Source organism: Melozone crissalis, unplaced genomic scaffold (assembly GCF_028551555.1).
Source record: "Melozone crissalis strain CALT ecotype California unplaced genomic scaffold, PUWL_Pcris_2 ptg000004l_1, whole genome shotgun sequence".
In the NCBI taxonomy this organism is placed as follows: Eukaryota; Metazoa; Chordata; class Aves; order Passeriformes; family Passerellidae; genus Melozone; species Melozone crissalis.
The window spans coordinates 14613442-14627097 of record NW_026535782.1 but is presented as its reverse complement, the minus strand read 5'-3'; the positions used below and the strand labels follow the sequence as shown (position 1 = coordinate 14627097).

Here is a 13656-nt window from a genome sequence, read left to right as displayed (position 1 = left end):
ATAAGCCTGTGTCTTGATCTCCCTTTGGGTTGTTTGACTGTTGTGCCTGCCAGTTCCTTCTGTTGCTACTTGCAGGCAGTAAGTGTGTTTGCCTATCATCTGCAGTAATTCTGATGCAGCAAGCTGATACTGGTAACTGGCTTGACTTGTACTTGTTCAATAATTTAGTTCAGGTTTCTTTCTAGCCTAGCTGGCTGTCCAGGTGAGCATCTTGTCTGACTGGCTATTGTCATGGTTACAGGACTGGCTGCATATCTTCTTTCCCCTATGAGTTTTCTGAGTGCAATAGGAGAGCTGTCCTTGCCTGGAGTACAAGATAGCAAATCTTCACTGGCAGACTTGGATGCGACACACTGGCCTGTAAATGAGCACTGGTTTATTTCAACATATCTTGTAGAATTCAAATATATGCACTGTGTGCACTAATATTAGCTGCTAGTAAGTGGGAAGTTAACTGAAGTCATTCCATTTTCTTGAATCTCCATCATTAACTCTTGGTTTTAATTAGCATTTTGAAGTATTGCCAGAAATCTCTGTCAGGAAAAATATCTATATGTTTTCAAACACATTAACATACACAAAATATTGTTCCATTTATATTAGCATGTTGTATAAACAAAAGATTGCCAGAGCCAATGCTACTGTGTCATATGGATTTGTGGAGTACTTGTCCGTTTCCTGAAAACAATCAATTCTTTGGTGAAGGACATGCTGCCTGTGTCCCTGATGTGTGTCTGGGCTGGCCCCAGTGAGATGGCACACAGCCCCTGCGCCCTGGAGAAGGCCCTTGCTGCAGCACAGGAGCTGCTCTCTGCCGGGCAGCTGCAGAGGGGACAGATGGCAGGAGTGGGAGTGCACAGCCCTCCACAGGCACAGCTGGGCCATGCAGCCCCCCTCTCAGACACAGCATCACTCATGGTCTTTCCTTTTCCAGGGTAAAATCAGTTTACCTTTCCCACTCTGTGTAAGAAATTCTTAAAACATCTTACTGCTTCTTTATATTTAAAAACCTTACTGGACAGATGACTTCATTGGCCAAAAGGTGCATTGACATTGGAATGATTAAAAGTTATTTGGGTAGTTTTCCAGTAGTTCCCATGGTTTTTTGCATGCTGATTCCGTTCATCTGAAAGCTTTTTTTTTTGCTTCATGTATGTTGTTCATGAGGGTTTTGTTGTTGTTTTATGCTTTCCTTGGAGGTTCATAAGAATGTATGTGTGGATGTCTTGAGTGCTCAGAGTGTGACTTAACTGCTGAAGGTAGGAATCAGTGGTAGGTATGCTAAATATTGCTACAGACAAAATCTAAAAAAAATGGGCCAGTACTCTGATATCAGATTGCAAACTGTGTGTTAACATTACCACAATAAAAAATGTATGGATGCCAGTTTGTATTTAAATGTATTTACCCCACATGTTTTGATTTCTAGGAACTTTGAACCAAAAGAACTGGGGCAAGAAATATTCTGCCTGCAATGGTGCCAAACAATCGCCTATTAATATAGATGAAGACCTTACCCAAGTTAATGTGAATCTGAAGAAACTTAAATTCCATGGATGGGAAAAGGAAACTTTGGAAGATACTTTCATTCGCAACACTGGCAAAACAGGTAAAAAAGTCAGATTTCATGTTTTGAGTTAAGAGGTCTGAAAAGTGATATAGGACAACCAACCAACCGCTCAACCAAGGACTTTTATTGAATCATTTTCATTTCACTTAGCTGGTACATTCTGAATTTGTCTGTTAAATAACTAAACAAAACAACAGTGATGACAGTAGCTAAATGAAACAGAAATCACACAAACAAAAATTTTTATGTGTGTGGACAGATACAGCCAAAGCAATCACATCGTGACTATCATCCCATCATGGGCATGTCATTAAATCTAAACAGTAAGCTGGCATTTGCTATGAAATTGTGGCAATTATTACTATATATCTAGAGTCTGTAGTGGGTAGGAAAAAATTATTTTTTAAAAGTACGAATAAATTACCTACTCATCTGAAAGCACTTCATGGATGAGTCGGAATTACAAAAAGCTCTGGTTGGGATTTATCTCACCTACACATAGACACATAAAATGTAGAAACTTTCATCTGAATTACTCACATAGACGCCTCCTAACAGTCAAAGAAGAGAAATGTGTGCTTTTGTGTTCTGATTTGTTTTACCAGTCTTAAAAATACATTTTAGAAAGAAGTGATTTATACCTACAAGTGCCTATTTTTCCCAGCCATGAAAAAAGCTTATGGTGTCATCTAAATTGTCAGAGAAATCTTTTTACTACCACTTATAAATCCAGGAATGCAGTAACTAAAAGCTGCTTCTTAGAAGTACTGTTCCTTGTTTGGGGCATGGGTGTGGAGGAAGGTATCTCTTAACAACTCTCTTTGACCTTCTACCAGTTCCAGTGGGACCCCAAGATCAGCCTTTTTTGTTTAGTTTAGTTTTGTTTTGTTGTTTTTTTTTTTGTTAGATTTAATTCAGTTCAGTTTAGCAGCATTGTTCCTAATTTCTGTTCTTTCTTTCATATAGTTTCTACATACCACTGCACAAATCACTTACTTCCCTCCTGCCCAACTAGATCAGATAAATATTGCTTTGTCTTTTCAAAATGCCCCTGAGAAAATGTTCTTTAAAGTCCTTAAAAGTGGACTGAAATCTTTCTCATCTACAGCAATCTAGATATTAGATGAGGAACTGCTAAGCTTGTTTAAATGGTCTTCAAAGTTTTGAGGAAAGGAATGTGGGGAAAATGAACTCCATTAGTGCTGTTTTATCAAGAGGTCAAGCAGTTCAAAGTTGCTGGAGATGGGAAAGACAAAATATGGGGCTCCAGTCTATCCCATTCTGCTCGTTCTCTCCAGAAGACAAATGTTCTGTCCCATCTACAGTTTGTGTACAGCTATGCCCAGCTGAAAACCTGTCATTGCTTTTTCCCATGGGAGATAGCTCCACAGCTAAGGACATCAAGACAGTCCTCCTAGGGGCTAGCTAAAATATTCTTTTGTCATGTTGCCTCATGATTTGTATATAGAAGTGTGGTAAAAACAGGGGGCAGGTGTCTATTTTCCTTTTTGTTAGAAACACAAATCCTTTCAAGAAGGTAGGTACTTCAGGAATTTATTCTCTTAGACAGCCAGCTGGTGGCTAGACCAGCTTTCTGAGCTTTTTTATGTAGTTCTGTGTCTAGTTTCAGATAACTGGAAATGAAGTACACTTCATTAAATCACTATTTTATGAACTAAAGCATGAAATGAAACATATTCTCCATGCTAATAGTGAATTACCACACTTGTTACTTAGTTGAAGTAACCAATTTCCTGTCAAATTGCTTATGAAATATAGAGAAATAAGCATATCATATTTAAATTATGGCACCTAAAACTGAAATATGAGAGTTGTAGATGCCTTGGCTGGATTTTATATTCACACTCCTTTTTTTCCCTCTTTCTCAATTTTTTCAGTGGAAATTAACCTGACAAGTGATTATTATGTGAGTGGAGGTGGGTTAGACACCATATTCAAAGCAAGCAAGATCACTTTTCACTGGGGAAAATGCAACGCGTCATCAGACGGATCAGAGCACAGTCTAGAAGGACAAAAATATCCTCTTGAGGTAAAGTATAGAATAGATTTTGGTGATTTCGACATTTTGACATTCTGCAACATTACTACTCTACAAAGTTCCTTTGTTTATCTCTTAAATCTATTTGCAAATATAATCATTCACTTAACTCCAAATTAAGAATAAATGATGCATTTTAGATGGGCAGTGTAATGTGTTAGTGGCATGTTGAGAATGTCTAAACTGCATTTTTTCCCATCTTGTAAGATAGTATTAGATGTCAGTTCTGCCTATCTGACAAAGCTCCCACTAAATGTTAAGCTCCTATGAATTTGGCCCATCGTGTTCCACATCAGTTCATTGTTTAAAGTGTAAATGGAATTTTCAAAGTCAGGGCTTTGCTGAGAGCCCATGGGAACTGCTGAGCCTTAAAGATACAAAGTGTGGGCTGGAAGGAGCTGGCAGTGGTGTGCCAAGAGCCACGTGAGCAGGTCCTGGGTGCAGCCACGTTCACGGGCAGCCAGGCCAGTGTTCCTGAGGGAGTGGGCTGGAGGAGAGGAGAAGCTCTTCCTGGGATGCACAAAGGCCAAACTCTCTTCCCTCAACGTGGCATTGTGTCATCTTCCAGTTCAAAAGAGGCAGTTGTGGCGGGCAACTGTGCTGTTCCTCACTCCAAACATTTTGAACTTCTGTGTGAAAGCAAAGCAGTAGTGGCAGGGCTGGCCTATACATGGGGAAGAGTGGTAAGCCAGGAGCAGTCTCTGGACAGTGTCACTTCTTTTACCTCACTAGCCACTTTAAAATTCCCAGTGACAGTCCATGCGTCCTGATAAGGCATTACAGAGAATACTCACACTCCATCTTCCCTGACAAGGCATCACAAAGAATGCTCTCTTCCATCATCATCTCGTAGAAAGCCAGTAGGAGCAGTCACTCCCCCAGACACATTGGTCACCCAGCACTGGAGGAGATTTCCCAGCTGCATCTGGGGAAAGAGAGAAAGGAGTGCAACAAAACCAATGCTCATGACAGCAATCAGATGTGGGTTCAAAGTGCCTGGTAATCTTATATTACCAATGTTTTCCTACACTTACTGCAAGGCAGATGCAGTAGGGACATCTTGACATATTATTCATATTTTGTTACTGATGGTCAGACTGATTTCACCAAGTACTCTAGGTCAGGTGTCCACTTATCTCAGCTTACTGTATTATCCATGGAAAGCATTGTGCTCCTTGAAAGGGCAATTCCTGCAACCTTAAGTTTTCCAGGAGGGTTGGTTTTTACATAGCTAATTATTGATGAATTGCATTCTGCATCCTCAGATAACACAAATGAGAGAGGTAAAAAATCCCTACATTTATTTATTTTTTTTATGTTTTTTTCCTCAAAATGGGAATATAAGCAATTGTATTACTGAATGTTTGCAATTTTTTATGTATAACATTTAAATATATTTTTAATTGCAGATGCAAATCTACTGCTATGATGCAGATCAGTTTACAGATTTTGAAGAGGCAGTTAAAGGAAATGGAAAGTTAAGAGCTTTATCAATTTTGTTTGAGGTAAACAAAATGTATCTTTGTGTCATTTAATAAGCCTTGAAACACAGCAGATGTTCAAACTGAATTTAACTTGTTCCAATGTGTGATCACTGAGTTAAAAAATTTCATCTCTTTCTAATTTATTCTTGCAGAAAAGCAAATTGGCAAAATAAGTTTGTTTGGCTTTAAATCATCTATAATTTTGGTGGTAAACTGTAGCTTGCAATCTTTTTTCAGGAAGCCTGTTAAAATATGCAATTTCTTTTTAACAGATTGGACTAGAGGATAATCCGGATTATAATCCAATCATTAATGGAGTAGATAGTGTTAGTCGTTTTGGTAAGTTTGCCTCCTTTTTTTTATTGATTACTGATTAACTCAATTCCACTTCAGTGTGATTATGAAACCTTGAAGACATTGAGGAGCATGGTTCTCTATTGCTCAGTCATGTCTATTTTGTTAGAAATTACAGAAGTCATCTGGACAGATGAGAAATGGACAATCACCAACCACATGAAATCTAACATAAGCAAGTGCCAGATTCTGCTCCTGGGAAGGGTAATCCTGGTTATGTATACAAACCAGGGAGGGAGGGTCTGAAGAGCACCCCTTTGGAAAAAGTTTTTAATGGGAAGTTGAACACGAGTCAGCAGTGCCCTGGCAGCCAGGTGGGCCAGTCCTGTCCTGGGGTGCATCAGGCACAGCATCACAGCTGGGCAAGGGAGGGGATTGTCCTGCTCTGCTCTGAGCTGGGGCAGCCTCACCTCCAGGGCTGGGGGCAGGTCTGGGTGCCACAGGGTAAGAAGGACATCAGCCTATTAGTGTGCGTCCAGAGAAGGGCAACCAAGGTTGTGAAAGGTCTTGAAGACAAGGAGTGTCTGAGGTATCTTTGTTCAGCTTGGAGGAGGGTGCCTCATCACAGCCAACAACTTCTTCAAGTGGGGTGACAGAGAAGCATTTGCTGACCAGTGGTAGGACATGAGGAAATGGGATGAAGCTGTGTCAGAAGTTCAGATTAGGCATTAGAAAAGGCCCTTCACTGAGATGGTGATCAGTGACAGCCTGGGAACAAGCTCCCCAGAGAAGTAAGTGATTATGCCACCAAGTATCTGGATGATGCTCTTAGTCATATTGTTCAGTTTTAGGTCATCCTATGAGGAGCAAGGAGTTGGACTTGATGATCCTCACATGTTTCTTCCAACTTGAGATATTTCATGTTTCTCTGATTAATTTACCCCAGGAATATTTGCAACAACAGTCGTGTAAATGAATAAATATAACTATCATGAGAAATTTGTAACTGTTTAAATGCTAAATCCAGATAAATGTGATTTATTATGTACGTCTTCTTAATCGTACATGTCAGGGTTTTACTATTTGGTTGGAAGCCAGGTAGGACTGTTGTAACTAAGAAGGGTCTTACAATAGTGAGACTGTCACTGTTCAGTAGACTCAGAGGAGAGAAATTCTTTTTCAGTAGCTCCTGTGTAAATCCAAAATAGTCCAAATATATTGTATCGGTAATGGTTGCTAATCAAGACCCAATCAGTGTGCACAAAGAGATCTAGGCTATGTTTCTGACTCAGTTTCTGGTGTCTTTGCAGATGAATAAATATGAATGAGCACTGTCTTGGACAGGGATATATTCTTACATCATGCCCATGACTTTAAGGAAACCTTGTCTCAGTTTTTTTATGTGATGGTGCTTGAATTTAAAAAGCTGTTTTAAAAGCCTTCAAAAGTGTGACATTGAAATCAAGATTTCTTTTTTTCCCTCTGGAAAACAAACTCTATTCAACAAATTTAAAAGGGAACATCTTTCATAAGTTACAAAGACATAGGGGGTGGAAATATGAAGTAGTTAAGATTCATTACTTTTGTGTGTCATCCTCTGTGAAACAAAAAGGAGAACTAGTAATACATCAAGACAGATGCTGTCCTACAGCCTTGGAAGGAGCTGTAAAGCTATCAGAACAAGATTCAAGATACAGCCACTACATGGCACTTCAACAATGCTTAGAATACAATTTTTCTGAATAAAATGCAGATGAGCTCAGGAAATTCAGGTCATAACCAAATCAAGTTGTTTCTTCTGAAGAAAAGCACACAATCTCTCCTTGTCTGTGTCCTTGTCACTCATATCTCTATTGTGCTTATTTGAATCACAGTTGCTGAGTTCTCCAGCTCTGCAGAGGAGCACTCCTTTTCTTTCTAGACAAACTTTGTGGTTTTCATCATTCTTTGTAGGTGTTTGATTTTGAGAATCTAGGTTGTGAGTCTCATTAAAGGGCATTCTAAAATCCAAAGTTGCAAAATGTATGGCAGGATTCTTGTTACGAATGAGAAGTTTTGTATCCCCAGCCATCTATTTGAAATGGACTTCATTTTTGCTGAGGGACAAATGTGTTAACTAGACATATACCAGATAGCAATGATAGCTTCTGTCTGAAGGCTGATTAGCATTTTGGCAGGAGAAATGGAAGGATGTGCTTTGCTGTACTCTGCTAAATGTTCCCTCTTCATCACACATGAGTGAGAGAGAGGGGACGAGTCAGCTCTTAAACCTTAACTCAGTAGAGAGTCACTGCAGAGAAGAAAAGCATCAATCCCTTGTAGTCAACTGTTAATGCAATTTGCTGCTCTCACCAAATTTGTAAGGAATTATGCAGACAGAGGTCAGAAATCTGTACAGAGCTGAATAAGTAACATACCTGTAAAAGCAGGAGTTAATGTACAGTATGAAAATTCATTAGATAAGTAAGTACTTACCAATTAGGGAGGTACTTGAAATGAGTAACTTTAGATTGAAGTCAGTTGTATAAGGATCTACACTATGACAAGGTGTGAAAAGCAGCATTATTTTGGATGCACCAGACAGTAAAGCAGATAATTGTCATAAACTGAAAAGTCTGCCTTGCTGAAGTTGTTACCATTTATGCCAATTGCTGTTGCTGGACCCATACCAGCAGGCATAGCTTTCTGTGGATGGACTTCCAGCAATCCCTCATGCTTACTCCCAGCTGAAAAGGTACCCAGTAAATTTCTGACCTGAAAGATGTGATATTATTTTCACAGAACTTGTTCTCTTGGAGGAGGTCTTTACATTGTTTGTTGATTTGTGTAAAGCTGTTGCAGTTTTTCACTATATTATCACCATTTTAAAAAGAATTCTGATCCACAGAAATTTCGCTTCTGCTATCATGAATAATATTAACCTTTAGACCTAGCATGGCGACTGTTCTCCAGGCAGTGATTTTCTGCAAAAAACTCAACAACTTGATTAAATTTGGGGGAGAGTTTGAAGCCATATCATGAGACCTAGAACAAAGATTTAATAAACTTTTTTATTTGAAATTCAAGAGTGAGACAAAGGTTTGGCACCTTGTATGTAAGCTTACAGTGAGAAAATTCTTCTGAACTAATATACTAAAAATTAGTCCATTTGTTACTGGAATAACTTACTGCACCTTCCCAAGTAAACAAAGTTGGGCTTGAGCTATACTTTTTCAAATGAAATAGAGGACTTCATGATTTATTTGTATTTTAGTCTGTCTGGAAATTAAATTTTGAAAAGCCTCTAAATTATCATGTTCCAATAATGGTAGTTCTTTTGGACAGTGTGATTTGTATTTATTAATTGCTTTTGTAGTATTTTAGCTATCTGACTCTATTTTCTTTTTTATTTTTTCAGGAAAACAGGCTGCCTTAGAACCATTCATTTTGCTGAATCTCTTGCCGAATGCAACAGACAAATATTACACTTACAATGGATCTCTATCAGCTCCTCCATGCTCTGAAACAGTTGAATGGATTGTGTTTAAAGATACCATAAGTATTTCTGAAAACCAGGTAATTTCTTTAATGTAGTGAAACCAAACAATTATACATAATACCAAAGAGAAATTGCCATGTGTAGGGTAGAAGCCCATGGCATTCATTGCCAGCCCAACAACAAAGCTTTTCTTTTATCTAGTCAGAAGTTTTTCCTCAGCTGCTAAGTTCGAAAGCATCTATATTTATTGTGTTATCTTTTACATTTTTCATAGTTCAGTACTAGAATCTGAGCAATTTCTTGTCTTAAAATAGGATAAGAACCTATCCCAGGCTGTCTGGACTTGGAGCTCAGATAAAAGGGAGTACAAAACACTTTTTGGATATTCCCCCAGACACATGGTGATGCTGAGCAGAGCATAGCTCCAACAGCTGAGTGGTTTAAAAATACTTGTGAAGTAAAACATTAGATATACTAATAGAACGGAAGAAAAGTTCAATGTCATGCAGGATAATTCAAATGTGAGACTTTATCCAGCATCTTCTCCCCAGAGCTTTTGCCTATTAGCAGAATCTAGTCAAGTTTTGTGGCTTCTAACTTAGTTTTTTCCTCTCATCTTTTAGTTAGCTGTATTCTGTGAAGTGCTTACAATGCAGCAGTCTGGCTATGTTATGCTGATGGACTACTTGCAAAACAACTTCAGAGAACAGCAATATAAGTTCTATGGGCAAGTGTTTTCCTCTTACACTGGACAAGAAGAAATTCATGAAGCAGGTACTTAACTGAATAGTCATTCCTCTCTTTGCAAGTTAAAAGACAATTTTCAGTGAAAGATTCATCCAAGTATGCAGTTACTCATTTTAAATTGTGTAGAAAGTAGCACACTGTGTTATTACTCATAAATCTATCACTTTGGAGAAAAAAAACAGCAATCATAAAACATGTCAGATTAAATGGAGTGGAAAATTAAATGCTTGTCTTGACCAGGCATTCAGTGAAAATCACATCAGTTCAAGCTTCCTTACAGTGCCCTTTTAATGTGTTTCAGACTTCAACCAAGCTGCCTTTTCAGAGAGTGCAAGAATATTTTGTTTTACAAACCTATTTGGTTCTTTATCGTGTAGTGTGGATGCTTTTTCAATAGAGACTGAAGGGTTGTCACCAAATTAATATCAAGTAGTTTGCTTAGGAAGTGATAGATGGACAGAATTCCAGAAGCCAGATTCTGTTCTGTCTTACCTTAAACTTCAGGGAGGTTTGAGCAGGTTCTGTGACCAAATAGTACATAAAGCAGTGGGAAAACAGGATTTGGCACTAAATATAGGAGTCAATAATTCCTATACTAACAAGCACAAAAGAATATATAGGAAACTTCTAAACTGGAAGCACTGTGTTACTACTTGGATGAGAATACCTGTAGATTCTTTAACTCAGTTCCACTGAACTGTGTTTAATTAGACATGAACAGATGACTTAAGCACAGGCTACAGGAGTTCTGCAGATTAGAAATGTGGTTTCATACATGTAATTTTACATGTTTATGTGATCCTGTATGTCGACACACACAAATGCAACTATGGGATTTCTTTAATGTAGAACATTAGAGAAGTGTTTATATTTTGCCTCCATTTTAAGACAGAATTTAAAAACTCGAGGAATCATTAAAGTTAAATGTTCAGATGTAAGAGCTGTAACACAAATGCCAAAGTCTCTAAGAGTCAATAGGCTTATTTATGTTTAATATTGCATAGTAGTCAACAGAAAAAAACTAATCTTTTTAATCCCTTTAGAGGATGTATGAGAAATGCCAAGACTGATTATTAATCCGGTAGATAACTGAAAAATTATTTTCTGTTTTGAAACATAGAATCTCTATTTTCCCCTGTTGCGTTCAGTTTAGATTCTCATTAGGGAGTAGGAAAAAATGTTTGATTTACTGCTGTAATTAATACATGACATTTCATAAATAGAACTAAGTTTTCTTAGGAAAGCTAGACGTATCTTTCTATTCCATTATAAACTAATTTCAGGAATTTTCAAAATATTTTCAGGAATTTTCTCACAGTAACATCCCCAACATTTTTGGTGTACAAGTGCAGTCCTACTTCGGGCATGGGAGATGCCTCATTCCCCAAACCTGCCCAGTGATATACATAATTTCCCTATGCAATATGTATGTAGCAATTTAAGAAGATTAAAATAGCTAATCCTTACAGCCATGCTTGAGGATTCACCTAAAAAAAAGTGTTTTGAAATTGTAATGCCTAATCTCCACCAACCTCAGCTGGCATGCAAATCCATTTATAATAAAAATCATAGTTCATTCCTGTAAACCTGAGAACCATTGTGGTGGCTGCTGGGCACATCTGGGTGACTTTCCATCCTCTCCACCCTTCTGGTAAGGCCTTGGAAATAAGTGCTGAAACTTAACTCTTATTTATCTTCCTGGATTTAGTAAGGTATAAAAAACAATAGGTTCTTAAAATTCAAGACTGACAATATATATTGATAAAAAGTATTAGCCAGCCTGTTTTCCCATGAGAAACACAACCACATAAAGTTCTGTGGCTGTCTCAGTTAAATTCTCTTGTGAGACATGGGGTCAGGACTCGTGCGTTCATCCTTCCACGTTCCTCAGTGCATGTCACTTCATTGTGAATGCTGAGATTCCCAGCTGTGTGTGGGACACCTCCCCTGGCACAGAGTGCGGGTGCAGGTGCCCAGGCATTGGCAGTGGTGGGTGCAGGGGGGTCTCTGTGGGGAGAGCCCGGGGCTGCCCCGAGTCAGACCCAGGCAGTCCCAGCTGGCCCCAGCCCACCCCTCTCAGGGAGCCATGGTGGTGTCACCTGCAGGAAAACCAAGCTGCACAGCAGTGAGGAGTGGGGGAGACGTGAGAAACTGCTCTGTCACTCCAGGTGAGAGAAGGAGGAAGGGGAGGAGGTGTTCCAGTAGCCGAGCAGAGATTCCCCTGCAGCCCACAGTGAAGATTATGGTGAGGGAGCCTGTCCTGTGGCAGACTGTGGAGGCTCCATGTGGGAGCAGGCTGCTGGCTGTGGCTTGCAGAGGGAGCCCATGCAGGAGCAGATTATCTGTCAGGTCTCTGACCTTAGGGAAGACCCACAGTGTAGCACTCTGTTCCCAAAAGACTGTCCAGAGGCTGGAAAAATTCATTAAATACTGTATCCTGTGGATGGGACTCCACAGTGGAGCAGAGGAACAGCACAAGGAAGGAGCAACAGAGGCAAAGTGTTATAAGCTGACCACAATTCCCATTCCATATTGCCTTGTGCCACTGGGAGTGGGGAGGTGGAAGAATCAGGAGTGAAGCTGAGCCTGTGAAGAAGCAAAGGGTGGGAAGGTTTCATAGTTTTGTTTTTGTTTCCCACTATCCTACTCCATTTTTATTGGTGATAAATTTCCCCAAGTCGAATCTGTTTTGCCCATGATGGTGGTTGGTGAGCAATCTCTGTCTTTATCTTGACCCACCAGCTTTATCATCTTACTTTCTCCCCCTGCCTTGCTGAGGAGGGGGAGTGGGCAAGTGTCTGGGTGGGCACCTGGTGGCCAGCCAAGGTCAGCCCTGCAGACATCTGCTGTGCTGCTACACCTCCATTACAGAGAGAGTGCAGATCTAGAATATATTAAAAATTGCTTTTTGCCACACACTGTAGGGGCCCTGAATATCTGAATGTAAATGAAGTGATTTCATGGCTTCAACAATTGAAAAGTTGAATTGAAAAAATAATCTGAAACATAGATTTAGCTAAAGTAGAAGAATGCAACAAAGGTGGGAGAAAAAAGCAAATCTGGGCAAGTTATAAAGGCCTTCTGGTCAAAAACAACCCAGGCAGCTTTTGGCAATGATGTGGCTGATGTACCCCAGTGATTCCCCATGATGCAATTAAGGTTAGATGAAAATTTCCTAAGTTATGTGGGTAGCATTTTATTCCACAGGAGAATAAGCAAAGGTAGATGCATTACTACATGATGTGATACACAAAACCAGAATCTAAGTATTCACCTGGAGAAAGCAGAGACTTGGCTTCAAGTTTAGCAGGAGTTTGCGTAGGCCTCTGACTTTCTGTGAAATTTTTGCAAATTTTTCTGTGAATTTGTCCTTCAGACTAGTAACAGACTCAAGAACTCCCTTTCTTGCAGTCTCTTTGCTCAGATTTTTCTAGAAGTTGGTATCACAGCAGACGTACTTAATTAGAGAAGTTGTTATGTGGTCTTCTTTCTAGTCTCTGGAGAAGGAAAATGAGATAAGAGAGAGTAAAGTACTTCTGTGTTACTGACTGGTAGGAAAGAAAAGGGATCAGCAAGACGATTTACAAAGTGACATCAGAAGAAGGGCAGGAGAAAACATTTTGGGAAGAAATGGAGGTGAAATTATACGTAAATGATTGTCATGTAATATTGTCAGTCATTGCTGAGATGAATATCAAAAGGAGGAGGACAAAAAGGAAGACTTTTTTCTTGGGAAAAAATAGAAGAACCATTTGGAAAGGGAAAACAGAAAACAAAGAAATAACACTGGAAGCACCAACCTTGTGCCTTTAAAAGTTTTATAATACTGCTCTATGAGTCTGAATAGACTGATTTCAGAACCAAATTCACTCATAAGCAAAAAAGATGAAGGGAGGAAAAAGACTGTAGAGAAGAATTTGGAATACAGAGAAGCATTTTGACAAGAATTTTAAACACCTTTGAAAAGAAATAGCTGAGGAGTGTTTAGATTCATTGAAAAAGAAGGAAATCAGTTTAAATCACC

The 13656-nt window shown here is 39.2% G+C and overlaps 1 protein-coding gene across 4 annotated transcripts in view; it reads left to right on the top strand.

Annotated features, from left to right (window-relative positions):
* The window catches only part of PTPRZ1 (protein tyrosine phosphatase receptor type Z1), a 132771-nt gene that overhangs the window by 74425 nt on the left and 44690 nt on the right, over positions 1-13656 (top strand). For all 4 annotated transcript variants that reach the window (XM_054277641.1, XM_054277631.1, XM_054277621.1 and 1 more), the window contains exons 3-8: positions 1430-1609; positions 3469-3620; positions 5039-5134; positions 5386-5452; positions 8805-8962; positions 9509-9659. In XM_054277641.1, the coding sequence (XP_054133616.1) occupies positions 1430-1609; positions 3469-3620; positions 5039-5134; positions 5386-5452; positions 8805-8962; positions 9509-9659 (804 nt within the window). The remainder of the gene's footprint in view (positions 1-1429; positions 1610-3468; positions 3621-5038; positions 5135-5385; positions 5453-8804; positions 8963-9508; positions 9660-13656) is intronic.